The following is an 18,138-nucleotide window of genomic DNA, read 5'->3' as shown; positions in this document are numbered from 1 at the left end:
ATAATATAATGTTTATGTTCAATATAGTGTTTAACAAGAAATGTGCTTAAACAAGTGTTTGGTCTTAGCCTCCTTATAGGAAGTAGGGAAATTTTTTGGTTGTTAAAATTAAATCTATTAAACCCTGAACAAAATTACTAAAGCACATCAGAAATGAATTTTGTAATGAAAGAAAAATGTTTTGATGATTAAAAATAAAAACGTTACAGGCTTATTTCTAAAGAACTATTCTATTGAGGGTATCAATTTTCATCCCAATTTGCCTATTCCAACAGTTCTAAATTTGTCATTGAGTTTTTAAATGTTTAAATTGGATTTTTACATCTGGGATCAAGTGTATATAATAGATACAAATGTAGAATATGTATGTTTTATATACCTGTGTGAAATATGATTTATGTCTTCTAATCGCTAATACTCCATAAATTTATATTTATTAATTATATAGTTAATGGAAATAAAAATGTGCTGATACTTTTCTAAAGAGCAGGTTGTTTTACTGATCAGGTATTTTTCCTGTGAGGGGGACACCGTAGTGTTCAAATATTATTGCTCTTGCGAGAAAAAAATAACAATAACAACAAATAAACCAAAGAGAAACAGATAAGAAAAAACCAAAATAACCTCCCACGATTATTATGACAATAATCTTAACAATGATTTTCAAATTCCACTGCTTATTACTGGAATTTTCCATACTCAAATTTATTTTTGTGTGCAATGTCAAATATTTAGTTGTCTTGAATATGTATCTATATTTAAAATTATATTTTAAATAATTTAGCATACAGTTGGCCAAGTCTTTGTTCATTTGAGGGAGCATGTATTTATGCTATAACTATGGGGTAAATTAACTCTTGAATTATTTCTGAAGTTGTTTGCATCCAATCAAAAATAAGAAACATGATTTAGTTATGCATATTTAAAACTGTTCTGTACTTGTTACATTTTTTTTCATGTTACTCTTTCAATTTCATATTTAGCTACATCAAAATAAAAGGTGACCACAATATGTTTAGTAAATCTGATATTACATATTTGTTTAAATTATAATTCAATAATAGGCTTGGGATTTTTTCCCCCTCTTTAAGGCAAACCACTGATCTGCAGAATCTGTGTTTGAAAATGATTTTATATATTTGTTATTATTTCAAAATGCCCAGAAACTTTTGCTTACCAGCTCGGATTAGAATAGTGAGTTCTAATTCTGGGTAATGTTTTGATACTGTTTTCTAAAAATAGAGGAAAATACAGTCACATCATCATAGAAACAAACACGTTTTTCTCATTTTATTGTCAATGTTTGGTGTTATCCAATGCTCTTGATTCTACCATTATTCTAAAAACACTCTTATCATAATACCACTTGGTTCCTTATAAAAGGAATATTTTATTTTATGAGATTTAATTTTAAATATATGTATTACAAATAAAGTATTTAATTGGATGTCTGTAGGGAAGTCAAATTAATTATAAATCATAGTTCATTCTGCATTCATTTATATTTAGTCTTATGATCAATTTTAAAATTATTATTTAAATTATATATACATTTAAAAGTTAGATTTTATTACATAAAGAACAATTCAGAATTAAAATTATGTTATACAGAATAGGAAAATTAGGTTGAATCATAATACAGAGCACATTTTGTCATTTGCTTAGTGATAGTCTGTGACAAAAATTGGAAGTAAATAAAAGCCCTCAAAGGCAAATTTTCTAGGTGAATAGTATAGGGGTAATTCGAAGGGCATTAAATGTATCACTTTCTGTTGATTCAAATAACACCATTGCTATGGAAATATGTAAGGCTAACACCAGTGACACAGTAGCAGTGAACTTCTTACTACTGGGCACCATTTAAAATCCTTATTGCACCTTTTTTTTTTTTTTTTTTGCTCCAAAAAATGTTCCACTGCACTTTCCCCCTGATCATCAGCACCTGCCCTTTAAATGAAAACTTCAAGTTATCACACTGAAAATTTAAAACCTATTGTAGTTCAAATAATTACAATAATATTTCCACATTGATTACATTCATTGAACAAATAAATAACTTTAAGCCTTGCTTAGGATTATGAAAGCATGTGCTTTCCACATTGGCTTTTATTTCAGCATTTTCTTTCTTATTTCCCAAATAAACAAGAAACTAGGGAATGGAAGGGTTGTACCACTTTTGTGTTACTGCCACCCAGCTTTGGAGACCAGCATGAATGCTGCTCCAACTAGTCACCATTTTGAAGATGGGCCAGATGTGTGGCAGTATGATAGTGGGCAGGGAAGTCTCAAAATAACAAACTACTATCTGTCTGTGACTCACCAGACTCTGGGTGTGTGTGTGTGTGTGTGTGTGTGTGTGTGTGTGTGTGTGTGTGCGCGCGCGTGCATGCACATCTCTAAGCAATGTTTTCGGCCAAATGGTGCTTAAAAATACCGACAATATTTTACCTCAGCTTGAATCTGTGATTATCAACTGTGGATTTTCAAGAAGGATGCAAAAAGGCAAACAACTCAAAACATATGTAACTATTTCAGGACCTGTAGTCAACAACACAATTTGGGAATACTGCTTCATTAACCTAAATAGAACCCTGGAAAATAATCATTTAAAAATATGTATTTGTTGAACAAGTTGGTTTAGTTAGATAATGGAAAGACAAACATTTGAATTTTTGGTTTCTTCTGCCATTATTATGGTTTTTCCTATAATGATGAGCCACTATGCTTTATTGTGTTTGTTCAAAGATAATGAAAAAGACATTATTCTCATTTCTCAATCTAGAGTGCTAAAGAGATAGAGCTACATACATATATTGCTAGGAAGACATTTCAAAGATGCAATGATGGATTCAGTGGATTCAGTTTTTATTTCCCATTCTTCTACATTATTGCAGTGATTTTGCCATATTAGGAGAGATCTTTTTTTTTTTTTTCAATGTGTTTGATTGACATTTTAATGATGCATCTTCACTTTTTGGGGGCAAGTTATTGCCAAAGAATTGGAGGTTTCCAGCTTTCACAAAACCATCGTGAGGTCATCCCTCCTCTGTAAGGAGGTAAAAAGGAGGACCCATGAGGGAACAGGTTATGTGTGGGGCTCCAATAATTGTTTCAGAAAACAGGAAGAATAGGGGAATAGATATGAACAAAAGATGCAGAGAAAAAGAGAAAGAGCTTTTCGGAGAGATGTCCATGATTCTGCAAGTGAGAGACACTGTCTACCCTTCTAAGGGTAGGATATGAACCTTCCATCTGAAGAAGGACCACATGTGTTTTGCTCAGAAAAGTCAATGCATTTTGTTTAGTTTTTAAATTTAATAGACAAGTAGGTCATATGCTTCAAATTCAAAAAGTATAACCTAACATATCTACTGTTCTGCATCTTTTTCACTCAATATATGGAGCTCTTCTTTCCTTATTCAGACAAAAAAAGGAATTTCTGTTCAGTTTTTGTAGTTACACAGTATTCTATTTAAGGATGTACCATAACTCATTTAATTGGTTGTGTATTAATAGATTTTAGGTTGATTCCAATCTTTTGTCTTTATAAAAATGTAAGGAGGACTGGTTGGAATGTACAATGGTGTAGTCTCTGTGAAAAACAGTTTGGTAATTTCTCAAAAAATTAAATGTAGAATTACTATATGACCTAGCAATTCTACTTCTAGTGCATGACTGAAATAATTGAAAGCAGGAATTCAAACAGATACTTTTATACAAATATTCACGGTAGCATTATTTATTAAGCCAAAATGTAGAAACGGCCAAAATCTCCATCAATCAATGAATGGATTAAAAAAGTGCCATATATGTATAATGGAACATTACTCAGCCTTAAAAAAGAAGTAAGTTCTGACATGTCACAATATGAATGAGCCTTGAAATTATACTTAGTGAAATAGATATAAAAAGGCAAATAATATGTGAATCTAGGAAAACCTAATTTATAGAGATGGAAAGTAAAGTAGAATAGAGGTTACTAGAGATTGGGAGGTGGCAGCATGAAGTTATTGTTTAAAGTAAAGGAAAGAAAGGGAGAATCAGATATCATAAAAATATTGGGATGATCAGTAGAGTAGTTGAAGGAGACAAGGGAGAGAGGAGAGATGAAAAAGGGGAGGAAATGTGGAATGAATTTTTTAAAGAAATCAATCATGCTATGCACATATGTAAATATATCACAGGGAATTTAATTTTTATGTGTAAGGAGAACAAATGAAGAACAAATTGATGAGTGAAAGGAAGATCAGTAGAGAAAGGAGAATGGGGAAGGGGGAGGAGGGGAGGGAAAGTACGGGGGGACATGAATTGGAATTGAATTCCATGAATGTACAAATTTGTTGAGAAGAAACCAACTACTATGTGTAACTATAATGCTCTAATATAAGATTTAAAAATTATTGTTTAATGAAAAAGTTCAGGAAATGAATAATGGTGATGGCTATACAACAATATGATTGTACTTAATGCTACTGAACATAGATAAAATGGTAAATGTTTAAAAATGGTTAAAATGGTAAATTTTATGTCATATATATGTTTTACTGCAGTTTAGCAAATCTACCCCAAAATGCAGCAGTGAGTAGCATGTAAGACATAATTTTGCATGCCAAGACTTCATCCTTTTGAGTTAGGATGTGTAAACCTATGGGTATATAATATTTGGGTGGTTATTTACTTTTCCATCAATTGTGTATGAAGTTTCCTATTTCCTCATAAGCTAATGAAATGTGTTAAATTAAACTTTTCTGGCAGTCTGATCAGTGAAAAATCAGTTGCCCTTTTTAATAATAAAAGGAAACCACTTGTAACATAATGCCTATAGAAACTTTCCTTAAGGGACTGGAATTGGGATCCACTAGTCTTGTGTGTATGAATGAGGAAGATGAGGCACATGAAAGCTTTTAGCCCATACATTGATGGAAGATGTATTTGTACTGATAATGTGCATAATTGATGGACACGTTACTCATTAATTTTCAAAGAGCCTCAGCTAGAGATTGGTTAAAAAGTTTACTTACATAGTATATATGATATTATTTCAATCTGTACACTTTGCAATTTGGAGGAATTTGAACTTACTTATTGATTATTATTTGATCAAAAATTTAGCATGGAATAAGACATAGTGCCTGCCTTCGAGGATCTTGCAGTGTGATGGAGGAAGTTACTCTAGTCAGCAGGCAATGGCTGTATAGGACAATAGGGGTGTAGGTCTGAGTTGCTATAGAAATACAGAACAGGTGCATCCTGGGTGGGAAGGGGTAAGGAAGGCCTTCCAGAGAGGGTGGTCTCTGAACTGAGTCCTTCACAGCAAATAGGAGTTAGGCATGTGGAGTGGGGGAGGGAAGGGAGGGACAGCTATTGGAGGAAACTGGAGAAGGGACAGATAGAGTCACTGTAAGGTGCTGAGGCAAGAGGAAGTATGGAAATTTAAGAGCATCCGGGGAGTTCAAGTGGGTTGAAGCGAAGAATGTGAGGGTTCCTTGATGAACACATTTTCTATTGCCTCTGCTCAGCCCAGAGTTCTTGCACCCAACCTGAGAACTGTAGACAACAGGTAACATCTATAAATATCCAGCTTAATATGAAGCTGTAGATGGATGTCTTTATTTGTGTGAGCCTTTAAATGCCATGTGATGATGATAATGAAGCTTTTTTATGTTGTTTACCAGAGGAATTGCCAAGGTTGCTTGGAAACTGTGGTATAAAATCAAAGGCAACTTGCAGACAGCTTCAGTGTGACCATTGATCTTTAGGGCTGGGCTTTAGCAAGTCCTTGATGTGCTTCAGACTGGTGCTACTTAAACCTATCCACTGAAACACCCCTGTAACAGTGGACAGGGAGGTACATATGCCTGCGATCTGGCAATGTAGCATGGTATGATCAATGTATGCCATTCCTTTAAAGTCTCCAGGTTTTATCTCAAAATTAAATACTTATTTTAATTATCTAACAATTTTGAGCAATAATAATTGAACAACAATCCACTAATCTATTTGTGCTTATTTAATCAACATTTACTGTCAAATAAAATGGGCCCTGCAGGAAGTGTGATATTAATTTTGCACCCCTGAGGACTGGCTGGTACACTACCTCATCATATTTCACTAACCTCATCATATTTCACTTTAAGGAGTGCTGGTTAAATATAACTGATGTGGTGTAGAATATTTGAGGTGTGGTTATTCAAAACAAGTTATTTTCACACCAAGTCAGGAATGAGAGGGTTCAGAGAGTGGTCTCTGCCAAATCAAAGTCCAGTGATGACTGTCCTTTACAATGACTACTTTCCATCATGGTCCTGTGTGTCCAGACAGATATGATTTCTACTACAAGCAATGTGGGACCAATGGGTTGTTACTAAGGCAATCAACTGATTCTGTGCCCTTAGAATTCTAATCTAATGTAACTTGAAGCCCAGTCTGCAGTGTTCCCTGTAACTTCTCTACATTGTTAAAGGCTAGTTTTCTTGTGACTTCCTCTATTGTACGGTTTTGCATCTGCAAGTGTTTTGTTTTGTTCTTCTTCAACTTGGATGCAAAATTCAGGGTATCTGCTAAGTTTAACATTCCAGATACACTCACACCATGCATTTCCTGAGTTTGTTACTTGAATGTCTGAGGACTTCCGTCTCTAAAAGATTCCACTAGCTGTTCCTTCTTCTCTTCCTATCCTCACCTTCTTTTCTACTCCTTCCTTCTTAAGAAAAAAACAAATTCCTCTCCTTGTGTCCTGCCTTGTAGTTTCGTCTTCTCTCCTGAATCATTGGCCTCAAGTGACATTCTTGCCCTGCAGCATTCACCCACCCCAAGTGAGCCTACTAAAGCATTTTCTCAACAAAGGCAATTCTCTTACTGAGAATTCTCATACCAGCAGCTAGGAGAATAAAATGGTCTTCATCCTCCCACCCCCCCCCCCCCAATAATAAAGCAACAAAGGTTGAGAGTGATTTATTTTCTTTTAAAAAATAAATTAGAACAGACTCAAGGTTATCTTGGTAATAATAGCACTGTCTCTCTCCCTTGCATTCCAATATGCTGCCTTGAATGGGAGTGAAAGGCATGAAGTTACAGCCTGCTCAAAGGGAATTGAGCATAGGGGTGCTATCTGTGTGTTGCAGGGGACAAAAGAGTTTTCCTCTCTTTTGCCTGATTCCTGACAAGTAGTTATCTAGCATCTGCTTCTTCATCCTCAAAGTCAAATTTACCAGCACATGGTGCTTTGGGCAATACTGACAATTTAGAAAAGTATTCTTTGTATTGAGCTGCTATCAGCCTTCTGGAGCTTACATCTTGGTATTCTAACTCTATTTGCATGAATTCAGACCTGACTAATTTTATTTGAGTTACTTTAGTCCAGCATTGTACACTATCCATCCTCCAGCATGCATCTGATAAAACACATTCTTGCTTAGAATGTCTTGGTGGCTCCCATACCCAGAGAATAAAATCCTATATCCTTAACAGAACATTGTCCCTGATAAGTTTATTCAAAAATTCCTTCCCTTCTTAACCTCCTACTTTCCCCTCATCTATGCCTCCTGCTCTCTGAATTCTCCATTCCATAAACGTGTATGTTACTTCACTTGTTTCTATTTTGCTTTCTTGACATTGTCAATAGCTTTCCAACCTGCCCATTTCCACTGATCAACATTTTATTTATTTTCCAGTGGTACTTTTACCATGGATGCTTCCTTGATTTCTCTAGTCAAATGATTTGCTGCCATCTCTGGTGTTCTTATTTTCATTTTAGAGCTATGTTGTCCAATACAGTAGCTACCTTTGTAACTCTTGAACACTTGAAATGTGGCTGGTCCAAATGAGATGTTCTGTAAGTGTAAATTACATATTGGATTTCAAAGACTTAATGCCAAAACAAAACAAAACAAAACTACTACCCCCCCAATGATATAAATATCTCATTAGTAGTTTTGTTTTTTTTTTTTTTTTGCAGTACTAGGGATCAAACTCAGGGTCTTGTGTTTACGAGGCAAGCATGCTACCAGCTGAGCTATCTCCCCAGCCCTCATTAGTAGTTTTTAAGATTGATTATATGATGAAATGATGATATGTTGCTTATATTGGCTTATATAATACACATTAATATCACATTTTAAAAACCTTTTTAGAATGGCTACTTAGTTTAAAATTACATAAGTGACTAACATTTTTGGCTTGCATTATATTCTATTGGACAATTTTTTTTTTTAAAACATTGTATGGGATTCAGTCCTAAGCACCTTGCATTATCAGTATTCATGTATATTTCAGTTCCCGCTGCTGGAGCTTAAGTTCCCTATGGTCAGGGACTTGTAACCTGCTATTTCTTACTCCTCCTCCAAACTTCAGTGGATGTGCAGTATACACTAATGAATTAAAATGGAAAGTGTTTAATAAGAATATGTCAGGAATTCAAATGCCTTCAGAAACTAGACAGGTAGCATAATAATATGGAGAGAGCTTGGTTTAGTAGAAATCTTAAGTGTCAAAGACATGAGTGGGAGTAGGTCAGCAAGGACTATAGTCAACTGAAAATTTGCCACTGTTGTTTTGGAAAAATTTAGTGTAATGAATCATCCACCAATGGTGGAAGGCACTGAGAGATCAAAGAAAGAGGTGGACAGATCTAGAATGCACAGACTGCATCTTGGGCAGCAGCAAGACAAGAGGATGCTTACACCCCAAGGCAGGGGGAAGGACTTAGCTATGCTAGGCCAGGCAAATAAGGGTTGCAAATAGATTTTTTCTTTCTCAGAATCTATTAGTGTCAAGGATCAGAAAGAAATAGTTTGGGCATAGCACAAAACACTTGGCTGATTATCTTAATGACTTCATTTATCCTGTAAGGTTTGTAATCCATGTCAGGATCACCTGATGGGTAAAATGGCAGTTAAACACCCAGATGGCTGTAATGGGGTGAAGCTGTATTCCTACAACTGTGTAAAGGGGGCAGGCACTCCTCCACATCAAGTAATTATTCCCACATATAAATTCAGGTCCAGCATTGCAAAATTTTCCAATTTTTTCTAGAGAAACTGGATATCTGGACTTTTATATGAATTTAACTGTCTTGATCCTTAAAACTTTTGGTCAACCAAAAAAGCCTCAAAATTCTAGTTACGCTTCTTACCTAGAGGGTAGAGGGAAATTTACCTGAAATACCACGTCAGAGAAGTGAAATAATAAGATTTATTATTGCTGCTTTGATCAAGAGGAGGGTGGAATCTAGGGGCTTGAATTTGAAGAATATTCAGTAAACTGTTGGTAGATGGTATTTCCAAAAACAATCCCGGACACTCTTAAGTTAAAAAAAAGAAATTCCCTTCTGCTGAATTTCTGAAGACTTAGGCTCTTAAGGAAAGAAATGGGCGATGTTGGGTGTACAAAATAAGTTTATTGACAGGAGTGTGTGAAATGTTTAACTTAATGAAAAGGAGAATAAAACATTTCTCATACTCAAGTCTAAAACTTCTTAGAATTCAGAAAATGGCCAAGGAAACTATTAATATCTGAAATTTTAGGGCTCATGTACCCTGTGTGTTCACAGGGTAAGTCTTGTGGTTGACTACTTTAGCATAGATGAAGTGATAAGGTCAGAATGGGCTGACTGTGGGTTAGAATATTGTTTTAAAATGATAGTGCACTGCTTCTAAGGTAGATTAGCAGAATCCCTGCTTTGATTTTCATTTCTTTGAAATCCAAAATCAATAGAACAAGTGATGCTACAGAATTCTGGATCAGGATTGTATTATATGTTGAACAGATTTTTATTAGTAATTAATTTATTTTTTGTCATTTCAGAAAGCCTAATAATACCCAGTAGTCATAACAATATCCAAAATAGCCTGTGAAAGGGATCATTATTCTATTCAGTGAGAAAATACATGAAGTTATGTAAAACTGTGTTTCAATTTCAATTTTGTTATTTTGCATGTGAATTGGGCACCTGAAATAAAAGATTCTATTTGCAACATTGTCTTTGAAAGTCATCCATCATGTATAAATGAGTGTAAGAGCATTTTTAAAATCTCCTAAGCAAATAGGAAGAAGGAACATGTCATAAGATGAATCGAAAATAATGTAGCGTTCTCTTTTCTCAAGAAAATGACACTGTGTATTAACAGCTAAGAACAGTTGGGATAGAAACCTGAAATCTATTCAGAATGTTAGTGGAATAATTACCAAAGCATTGAAAATTTGTTCTGATTTATGGTTAGTCTTGAAGTAAGTCCCCAAAATGTTTCTGTTCCTCAGTTTTCTCATTTTCAAAGTAGTTGTTAATAATCAAGTCTATCTCTTATTATAATTATATACTGATATAGAAGATGGTAACACTTCTGGCAAAGTGTTCTTAGATATGGCAGAATGACATGGTTGCTATTTCCATGGCATGTTAATATAGCAAACATATTTTATGAGAGCAGCCTGGTTGCATGTCTTATTCTTTATAAAGCCAAGAACAGCTGTTATATTATTATTTAGCTCCACAAACTTGTTATTAAGATTAGCAAAATGATGTAAATTAAGATGAATATATATCAACTATATATTTGCATAAATGATAAAATAATGACAATAATGGAAATCTCTTAATGGAGAAAAATACTTAAAATTATAAATAACAAAAAAATCCTGTCATTTTCCATATTCCCTTCTAGTCCTAGTCCAAATGCATTTAGAGTTTTAATATAGTTGGAATGTTAGGGGAGAAGAAATAAGTTTTTCCTCATTTCTCATGAGTTCTTAGTTGGCATGGACCTCTGTAATAAAAGACCAATTGACAGGAAAAAACCCAAATTTATTAATGTGTATAGATGATCCCTGACTTGGATAGCTCAACTTAGAACTTTTCAAATTTGTGATGATGTGGAAGTGATACAGTAGAAATTATACTTCAAAATTTGAATTTTGATCTTTTCACAGGTTAGTGATATGTGAGGTATGATAATATTTTGTGATACTGGGCAGTCATAGAGAGCCACAGTTTCCAGTAAACCAGATGATGTTAAGGATAAATAACAGACACCCTATAGTGTACCCTGTTGCTAAGCTATGATATTGCTGGGTTTGGTATATTATGTGCATTTTTTCACTTAAAATATTTCAAGTTACAATGGGTTTATTGAGACATAACCCCATTGTAAACAGAGGAGCACCTTCTATTTATTATATGCATGGAAAATGTCCAGGGAGTAAACAATTCTCAAAGAAGTGGTCTTGAATTCCACCTGGTATGACATCTTCAACAAGAATAGTAAATTCTCAGAGAAAGAACAAGACAAAAGAAAAGGGTTTTATGCCTCTAGAGGCAGCAAATTGTGAGCAAGCACAACATGGCAGATAAAAGTTTGTAGAGTTTATTAATGTAGATTCCTTTGGTGCCATCTTTAGATTGAAAAGGGCCTAAGGTTATCTTTAGTGGTTAATCTTTGCTCTCCCTGGAAGAGAGGGAGGGGAGGAAGGATGCCTTTTGTCTTGGTAACTTTATGTCCTAGTTTTAGGCAATTAGAGGAAGGGCAGAGAGCTTTACTGCATCTCCGTTGCCTTCAATTATAAAGCAATCCTTAGGTTAAAGAAAGCATATTTTGGGAAGGCATATTCTGGTCTCCTGGATTATTATAATTAATAGGGATAAAATTTAGTAGTCTTTTTTTGTGATAGCATACGCTATTTTCCAATATTCTACATGTTTTTCAAAAGTGCCATTTTATAGGGCTATGTAATGTTTCATTAAATAAAGGTATCACACTCTTCTTAACCAGTTTTCTATTGCTGGTTACCTGGTTTTATCAACTTTTTTTTTGCTAATTAAGAATTTATTTATTTCCCCCTCTATCATTTTTTAAAATTAGAACTTTATAGTTCTTCCAAACAAATTCATACAAGCATGGAGGTCAATTTCAGGTCATGACTCCCCACTTTTCCCTCAGGTCTTCCCTCCCCTCTCCCATTCTCCTTCCTTTTGCTCATCTATTAATCTGTATTTGATTGGTTTTCATGTTATCCTATACTTCCCCCTGCTTTTCCTTGATTTTACTCTAGCTTCTACACATGAGAGAAAACATTTGAATTTTCAGTTTTGAGTTTGGCTTATCTCACTTAGTATGATATTCTCCATTTCCATCTGCTTACTGGCAAATGCCATAATTTCATTCTTTTTTATGACTGAGCAGAACTCCATTGTATATATATATGCCATAATTTCTTAATTCATTTATCTATTGATGGGCATCTGGGTTGCTTCCATAATTTACCTGTTGTGAACTGTGCTGCTATAAATATTGATGTGGCTGTGTCGCTGTAGCATGATTATTTTAGATCTTTTGGGAAAATACCCGGGGATACCTGGGTCATATGGTGTTTCCATCCCTAATTTTTTGAGGAATTCCAAACTGCTTGCAGTCCCAGCAACAATGTAGAAATGTTCCCTTCTCTTCATAATCTTGCCAGCATTTATTATTGTTTATATTCTTGATCAGTGCCATTCTGATTGGAGGGACATGAAACTCAGTGTAGCTTTGATTTGCATTTCCCTGATTGCTAGAGATGTTGAACATTTTTTCATGTATTTATTTGGCCTTTTGTGTTTCTTCTGTTTGTGTTCAGTTCTTTTGCCCATTTAGTGATTGAGGTTTTTTTTTTTTTTTTTTTTTTTTTTTGTAGTTTTTTCAGTTTTTTTACATTCTGGGTAGTAATCCCTTGTTGGAGTAGCACCTGGCTCTCTCTTCACATTCTCTCTTTACACTTTTATTATTTCCTTTGCTGTGCAGAAACCTTTTAGTTTGATGACATTCTACTTATTGATTCTTGGTTTTATTTCTTGTACTTTGGGGATCTTCTTAAGGAAGTCAGAGCCAGTACCTGTATGGTGGAATGTTGACCCTATATTTTCCTCTAGCAGTGTGAAGTTTCTGGTCTAATTCCTATCTTTGATTCATTTTGATTTGAGTTTTGTGTAGGGTGAGAGGGAGGGATCTAATTGCATTTTCTATATGTACCAGTTTTCCTGGCACATTTGTTAAAAAGACTGTCTTTTATCCAAAATATTTGTCAAATAGCAGATGGCTGTAGGTATGTGGATTTGTTTGTGTGTTTTATTTTGTTTCATTGGTCTTCATGTCTATTTTTATGCCAATATGTTACTACAGCTTTGTAGTATAATTTCAGATCAGGCATTGTGATGCCTCCTGCTTCAGTTTTCTTGCTTTGGCTATTCTGGGTTTCTTATTCTTCCAAATGTATTTAAGAAATTTTTCTCCAATTCTGTGAAAAATTTCATTGGTATTTTGATAAGGATTGCAATGAATCTGTATCATTGCTTTTGGTAGTATGGTCATTTTGACAAAATTGATTCTGCCTATATAAGAACATTGGATGTCTTTCCATCTTTTAATGTTGTCTTCAATTTCTTTCTTCAATTTTCTATAATTTTCATTGTGGAGCTCTTTTGTATCCTTAGATTAATTACTAAGTATTTAATTTTTTTGAGGTTATTGTGAATGGAATGGTTTTCTCAATTTCTTCCTTAGCTGAATCTCTGTTGGAATATAGGAAACATATTGATTCATGAGTGTTGATCTTGTATCTTGCTAATTTGCTAAACTCATTTATAGGCTCTAGAAGTCTTCTCATGGAGATTTTTGGTTTTTCTAGACATAGGATCAAATCATTGGCAAACAGAGATAGTTTAACTTCTTCTTTTCCTATTAGTATCCTTTTGAATTCCTTTTCCTTCCTGACCACACTGGCTAATGTTTTGAGACTATATTGAATAGAAGTGGTGAGAGTGAACAGCTTTGTTCCTGGTTTTAGAGGAAATGCTTTTTGTTTTCTCTATTTAGTATAATGTTGGTTTTGGGTTTGTCATAAATGACCTTTATGATGTTGAGGTAAGTTCAATCCCTAGCTTCTCTAGCTTTTTAAACATGAATGGATGCTGGATTTTATCAAAGGCTTTTTCTGCATCTCTTGAGATGATTGTGTGATTCTAGTCCTTAATTCTGTTTAAGCTGTGAATAACATTTATTGATTTGCATATGTTGAACCAACCTTGTCTTCCTGGAATGAAACCCACTTGATCATACTGTTTTATCTTTTCGATATGTTTTTGAATGCAGTTTTCTAATATTTTATTAAGAATTTTTGCATCTACATTCATCAAGGATATTGGTCTATAGTTTTATTTCCTTGATGCATCTTTGTTTGATTTTGCTTTGGAGTTATACCGGCTTCATACAACATACTTGGGAGTGTTCCTTCCTTTTTAATTTTATGGAATAATTTGAGAAAGACTGGTGTTAGTTCTGTAAAGATCTGGTAGAACTCTGGAATCCATCAGGTTCTGGGCTTTCATTTTTGGAAGGCTTTTAATCGCTGTTTCAATTTCATTACTTGATACTGGTCTTTTTAGATTTTCTATATATTCCCAATTTAATTTGGATTGGTCATGTGTGTCTAGATGCGCCGCCTAACATCTGCAGGCCGCAAGAGTCGTGGCCTTGGAAAGGGCCACAAGTTCCACCACACTATTGGTGGTTCTCGCCGTGCAGCTTGGAGAAGGCGCAATACTCCCCAGCTCCACCGTTACCGCTGATATAAGTATGATGTTTGTAAAATTCATACCTAATAAACAATTTAGGACACCATTGGGTGTCAGGATTTCTTCTGATAGCTTTATGGAATGGATCAATGAGGATAACCTCAAAAAATTTGTATGTGGAATCTTCACCAACCCAGTAAGAATTCAGGACTCTCAGAGCCCCACAGTGGCGTCCAGCTCGCTCCTCAGCAACGGACTGAAGGCTTCGAGCAAACTTTAGCTGGTTAACACCATGATGGACAGGCTTGCCATACGTCGCACCCTTAGGCACTGGGCTTTTGCGGCCACCGCGACGTACACGAATCCTGTATATGACATAACCTTGCTTGGCCTTGTACCCCAGTCTGCGCGCTTTGTCCGGCCGGGTGGGGCGGGGAGCCTTGTGGAGCGCCGAGAGCTGGCGGTACTGCCAGCAGCGGACTCTCAGAAGAAAGCGCATCACATCCGACTGCTTCTTCCTCCATAGCTCCTGGATGTACTTGTATGCACCCATCTTGGCTCACCTAATGGCTGCCGCCAGACGGAAAGGAAAAGCTGTCCCAGAGAATTGATATGTTGTACCTTTATTCTTTTTCATTTCTAATAATTTCTCGATTTCAGTTCTCATATCTTCTTTGATCCATTCTTCATTTAAGTATTTTTTAATCTCTGTGTGTTTATGTGGGTTCTATTCTTTTTCTTGCTATTAATTTCTACTTTCATTTCCTTATGATCTGATAGGATACATGGGATTATATTGATTATTTTTTGTATTTGCTAAGATTTGCTTTGTAGCCTAGAGTATTATCTATTTTGGAAAAAGTGCCATGTTGCAGCTGAGAAGAAGGCAAATTCAGCTGTTTGGGGGTGGAATATTCTGTAGATGTCTGTTAGGTCCATTTGATTTATAGTGTTATTTAAGTTGAAGATATCTTTATTAATTTTATGTTTTGATGACCTGTTTATTGGTGATAAGGGTATATTGAAATCACCTAGTATTATTGTGTTGGAGTCTAAGTGGTGTATTTTTTCCCATTGTAATTGGGTACATTGATATTCCGGGCATACATGTTTATTATCATTATATATTCTTGTTGAATTGTTTTCTTTACTCGGATATAGTGGACTTCTTTTTTTTTTTATTAATTTTTGCTTGAAATCTACTTTGTCAGTTGTGAAAATAGCGAATCCTTCTTGTTTTCATGGTCTGTATGCATGGAATATATATATTTTTTCCATCTTTTTACCTCACCCTGTGGATGCTTTTGAGTATCTTGTAAATAGCATATAGATGGATGTTGTTTTTTTAATACATTCTGGTTATCTTTTAATCAGGGAGTTGTGACTATTAATACTTAGCATTAGTATGGGTATGTTGGATGTTTTTGTGGTTTCCTGCCCTTTTTTTTTTTTTGCTATATTTTATCCTGTCTTGATTCTCATTTACTGTATTATTCTTCTCCTGAACTGCCTCTGTTTGGGTGCTTTAGGAGTTGTTTTTTTAGTTTTTCTCTGTAGTTTATTTTTGTGTATTCTTTGTAGAGCTGGCTTGGTGCTCATGAGTTCTTTCAGTTTATTCTTGCTGTGGAAAGTTTTTATTTCCCCCTCAAATTTGAAAATGAGCTTTGCTAGGTATAGTAATCTTGGCTGGCAGTTGTTTACTTTCAGGGCATGGTTAGATTTAATTCAGCAGCAGAGTCTCCATCCTGTGAACTTTCAGTGTCCCTGTAGGTTCCCAGCACCTTACAGAATGGGGTGAAATAAACACTAGCAACAATTGTTGCAAATACTATGCAGCATTAAAGTAAATACCCAGTTCCTACAATGACACCGTCAATATTAATTATCACAAAATAAACAGGAATGGTGGGTTCAGCAATTGTCAATTGTAAAAACAATAAATATAAACTAGATCTGGCTTTAAAGCAAACAGCAGTTGCCAACTATTTCATCCACAGAGTGATGATTGTATTAGCATTAATGATGGGGGCAGGAGTTATACAAGCCAATTAGTTCTGAAAGATGGTAAAAATACAGTTAATTAGGGGAAAATAAAATGTGCTAGGAAGTTAGAGAAGTGTTTTCAAATTTCAAACAGTGAACAGAAAGAATGCAGAAGAGATGTAGCAGGTAACATATGTAAGGAGGGGAAAAACAGAAGAAAAAGATATTTAGAGATAGGGAGAGAAAACAACAGAATTTGGCTGTCACCAAGAGAAGAAAGAAAGAGAAACAAGGGAAATAAATAAATAAAATTAATACAAAACCAACCAAAATGATCATTACCCTATATACATATATGATTACATGAATGGTGTGAATCTACATTGTGCACAACCATAGAAATGAAAAGATGTACCCCATTTGTGCAACAAATCAAAATGCAGTCTGTAAAAATAAAAAGATAATTAAAATAAACCCTGAACCCTCAAAAGATAAGACTAAGAAAAAATAATCACACAAAATGCCAAAAAATGATAAAAAGGAAACAAATGTGTGTGTGTTACACACACACACACACACACACACACACACACACACACATATATATATATATATATCCCTGAACCAATCAGTACAGCAAGATTACACACACACACACACACAAACACAAATAATAAAACAATAGATAAAAATTTAAAAATAATCTTAATGAACCATGAAGGATCCCTCTTTCTTGAGGTGGTCAAAATAGTTGACCAGGTTAGGTGGTCATTGTCTGTGTCCAACAGTCTTTCTTTTCAATTCTTCCTGAATTACGTACTGATACAGAAAGAAACGGGTGTTTTTTTTTTTTTTTTTTTTTTGCAGTGCTGGGGATTGAACCCAGGGCCTTATGCCCACAAAGGCAAGCATTCTACCAACTGAGCTATCTCCCCAGCCCCGGGTGGGGGTTTTTAACCCCTTTCTGTTTTTGAGTTGCTCTCTGAGCTGCCAGTTGCAGTGGCCTTAGATTGAAGCTGTTTGATGTTAAGAATCACCCTTCCTTCTCATCAGTATGAGGTGGGATGGTTGAGGAAGTACAGTCAGTTGGAGTTTGTCCTTTCAGACCAGTTTGATGAACTCCCAGGATCCAGCTTCTGTGGGTTCTGTAAGGGGAGTGCAGCAGGTGGGGCTGAGGCCTAATCAAGCCTCAGGGCTTTGTTGGGTGGGGCCTGCCTTGGAGTGCTTAGATTCACCTGCCCCAGAGATTAGACAGTAGCCAGTGTCTGGTGCCGACCAGGTTCTCAGGAGCCTCCAGAGAATTTTAGTGGTACGATAGAGGGGTTGACCCTTCACTCACTGCTGCCCACAGGCACAGCCTTCCTGGGCCTAGTCCCTGAATGTATTAACCCCCACCCACTCAGTTTTCCTGTCTGCTTCAACTGGTCACTTGAGCCACCAGACACAAAGGAGAAGCTATTCGGTTCCATTTCACCCTTTTGACTTGAATCCCCCTGGTACAGTTTATTCCACGCCTGTTTCACTCATGTTCCACCAGGCCCAGCCTTCAAGAGAGACAACTGCTAGGACATTGTAGCTGTGTATTTTTTTTTTTTTTTCCTTTTCTTTTTCTG

At 35.4% G+C, this 18,138-nt stretch overlaps 1 protein-coding gene across 1 annotated transcript; it reads right to left on the bottom strand.

The window, feature by feature from the left end:
• Positions 1–14,528: 14,528 nt before the first annotated feature.
• LOC306637662 (large ribosomal subunit protein eL15-like) lies at positions 14,529–15,128 on the bottom strand (the record flags this gene model as incomplete). Its single annotated transcript, XM_079100437.1, has 1 exon — positions 14,529–15,128. The coding sequence occupies exon 1, from the start codon at positions 15,093–15,095 to the stop codon at positions 14,529–14,531; it is 567 nt and encodes a 188-aa protein (XP_078956563.1). The 5' UTR covers positions 15,096–15,128.
• Positions 15,129–18,138: the final 3,010 nt, after the last annotated feature.

This window comes from Sciurus vulgaris, assembly GCF_902686455.1.
Source record: "Sciurus vulgaris genome assembly, chromosome: 10".
NCBI classification, from domain to species: domain Eukaryota; kingdom Metazoa; phylum Chordata; class Mammalia; order Rodentia; family Sciuridae; genus Sciurus; species Sciurus vulgaris.
The sequence above is the reverse complement of the archived record's forward strand: the minus strand, read 5'-3'. Positions and strand labels throughout refer to the sequence as shown.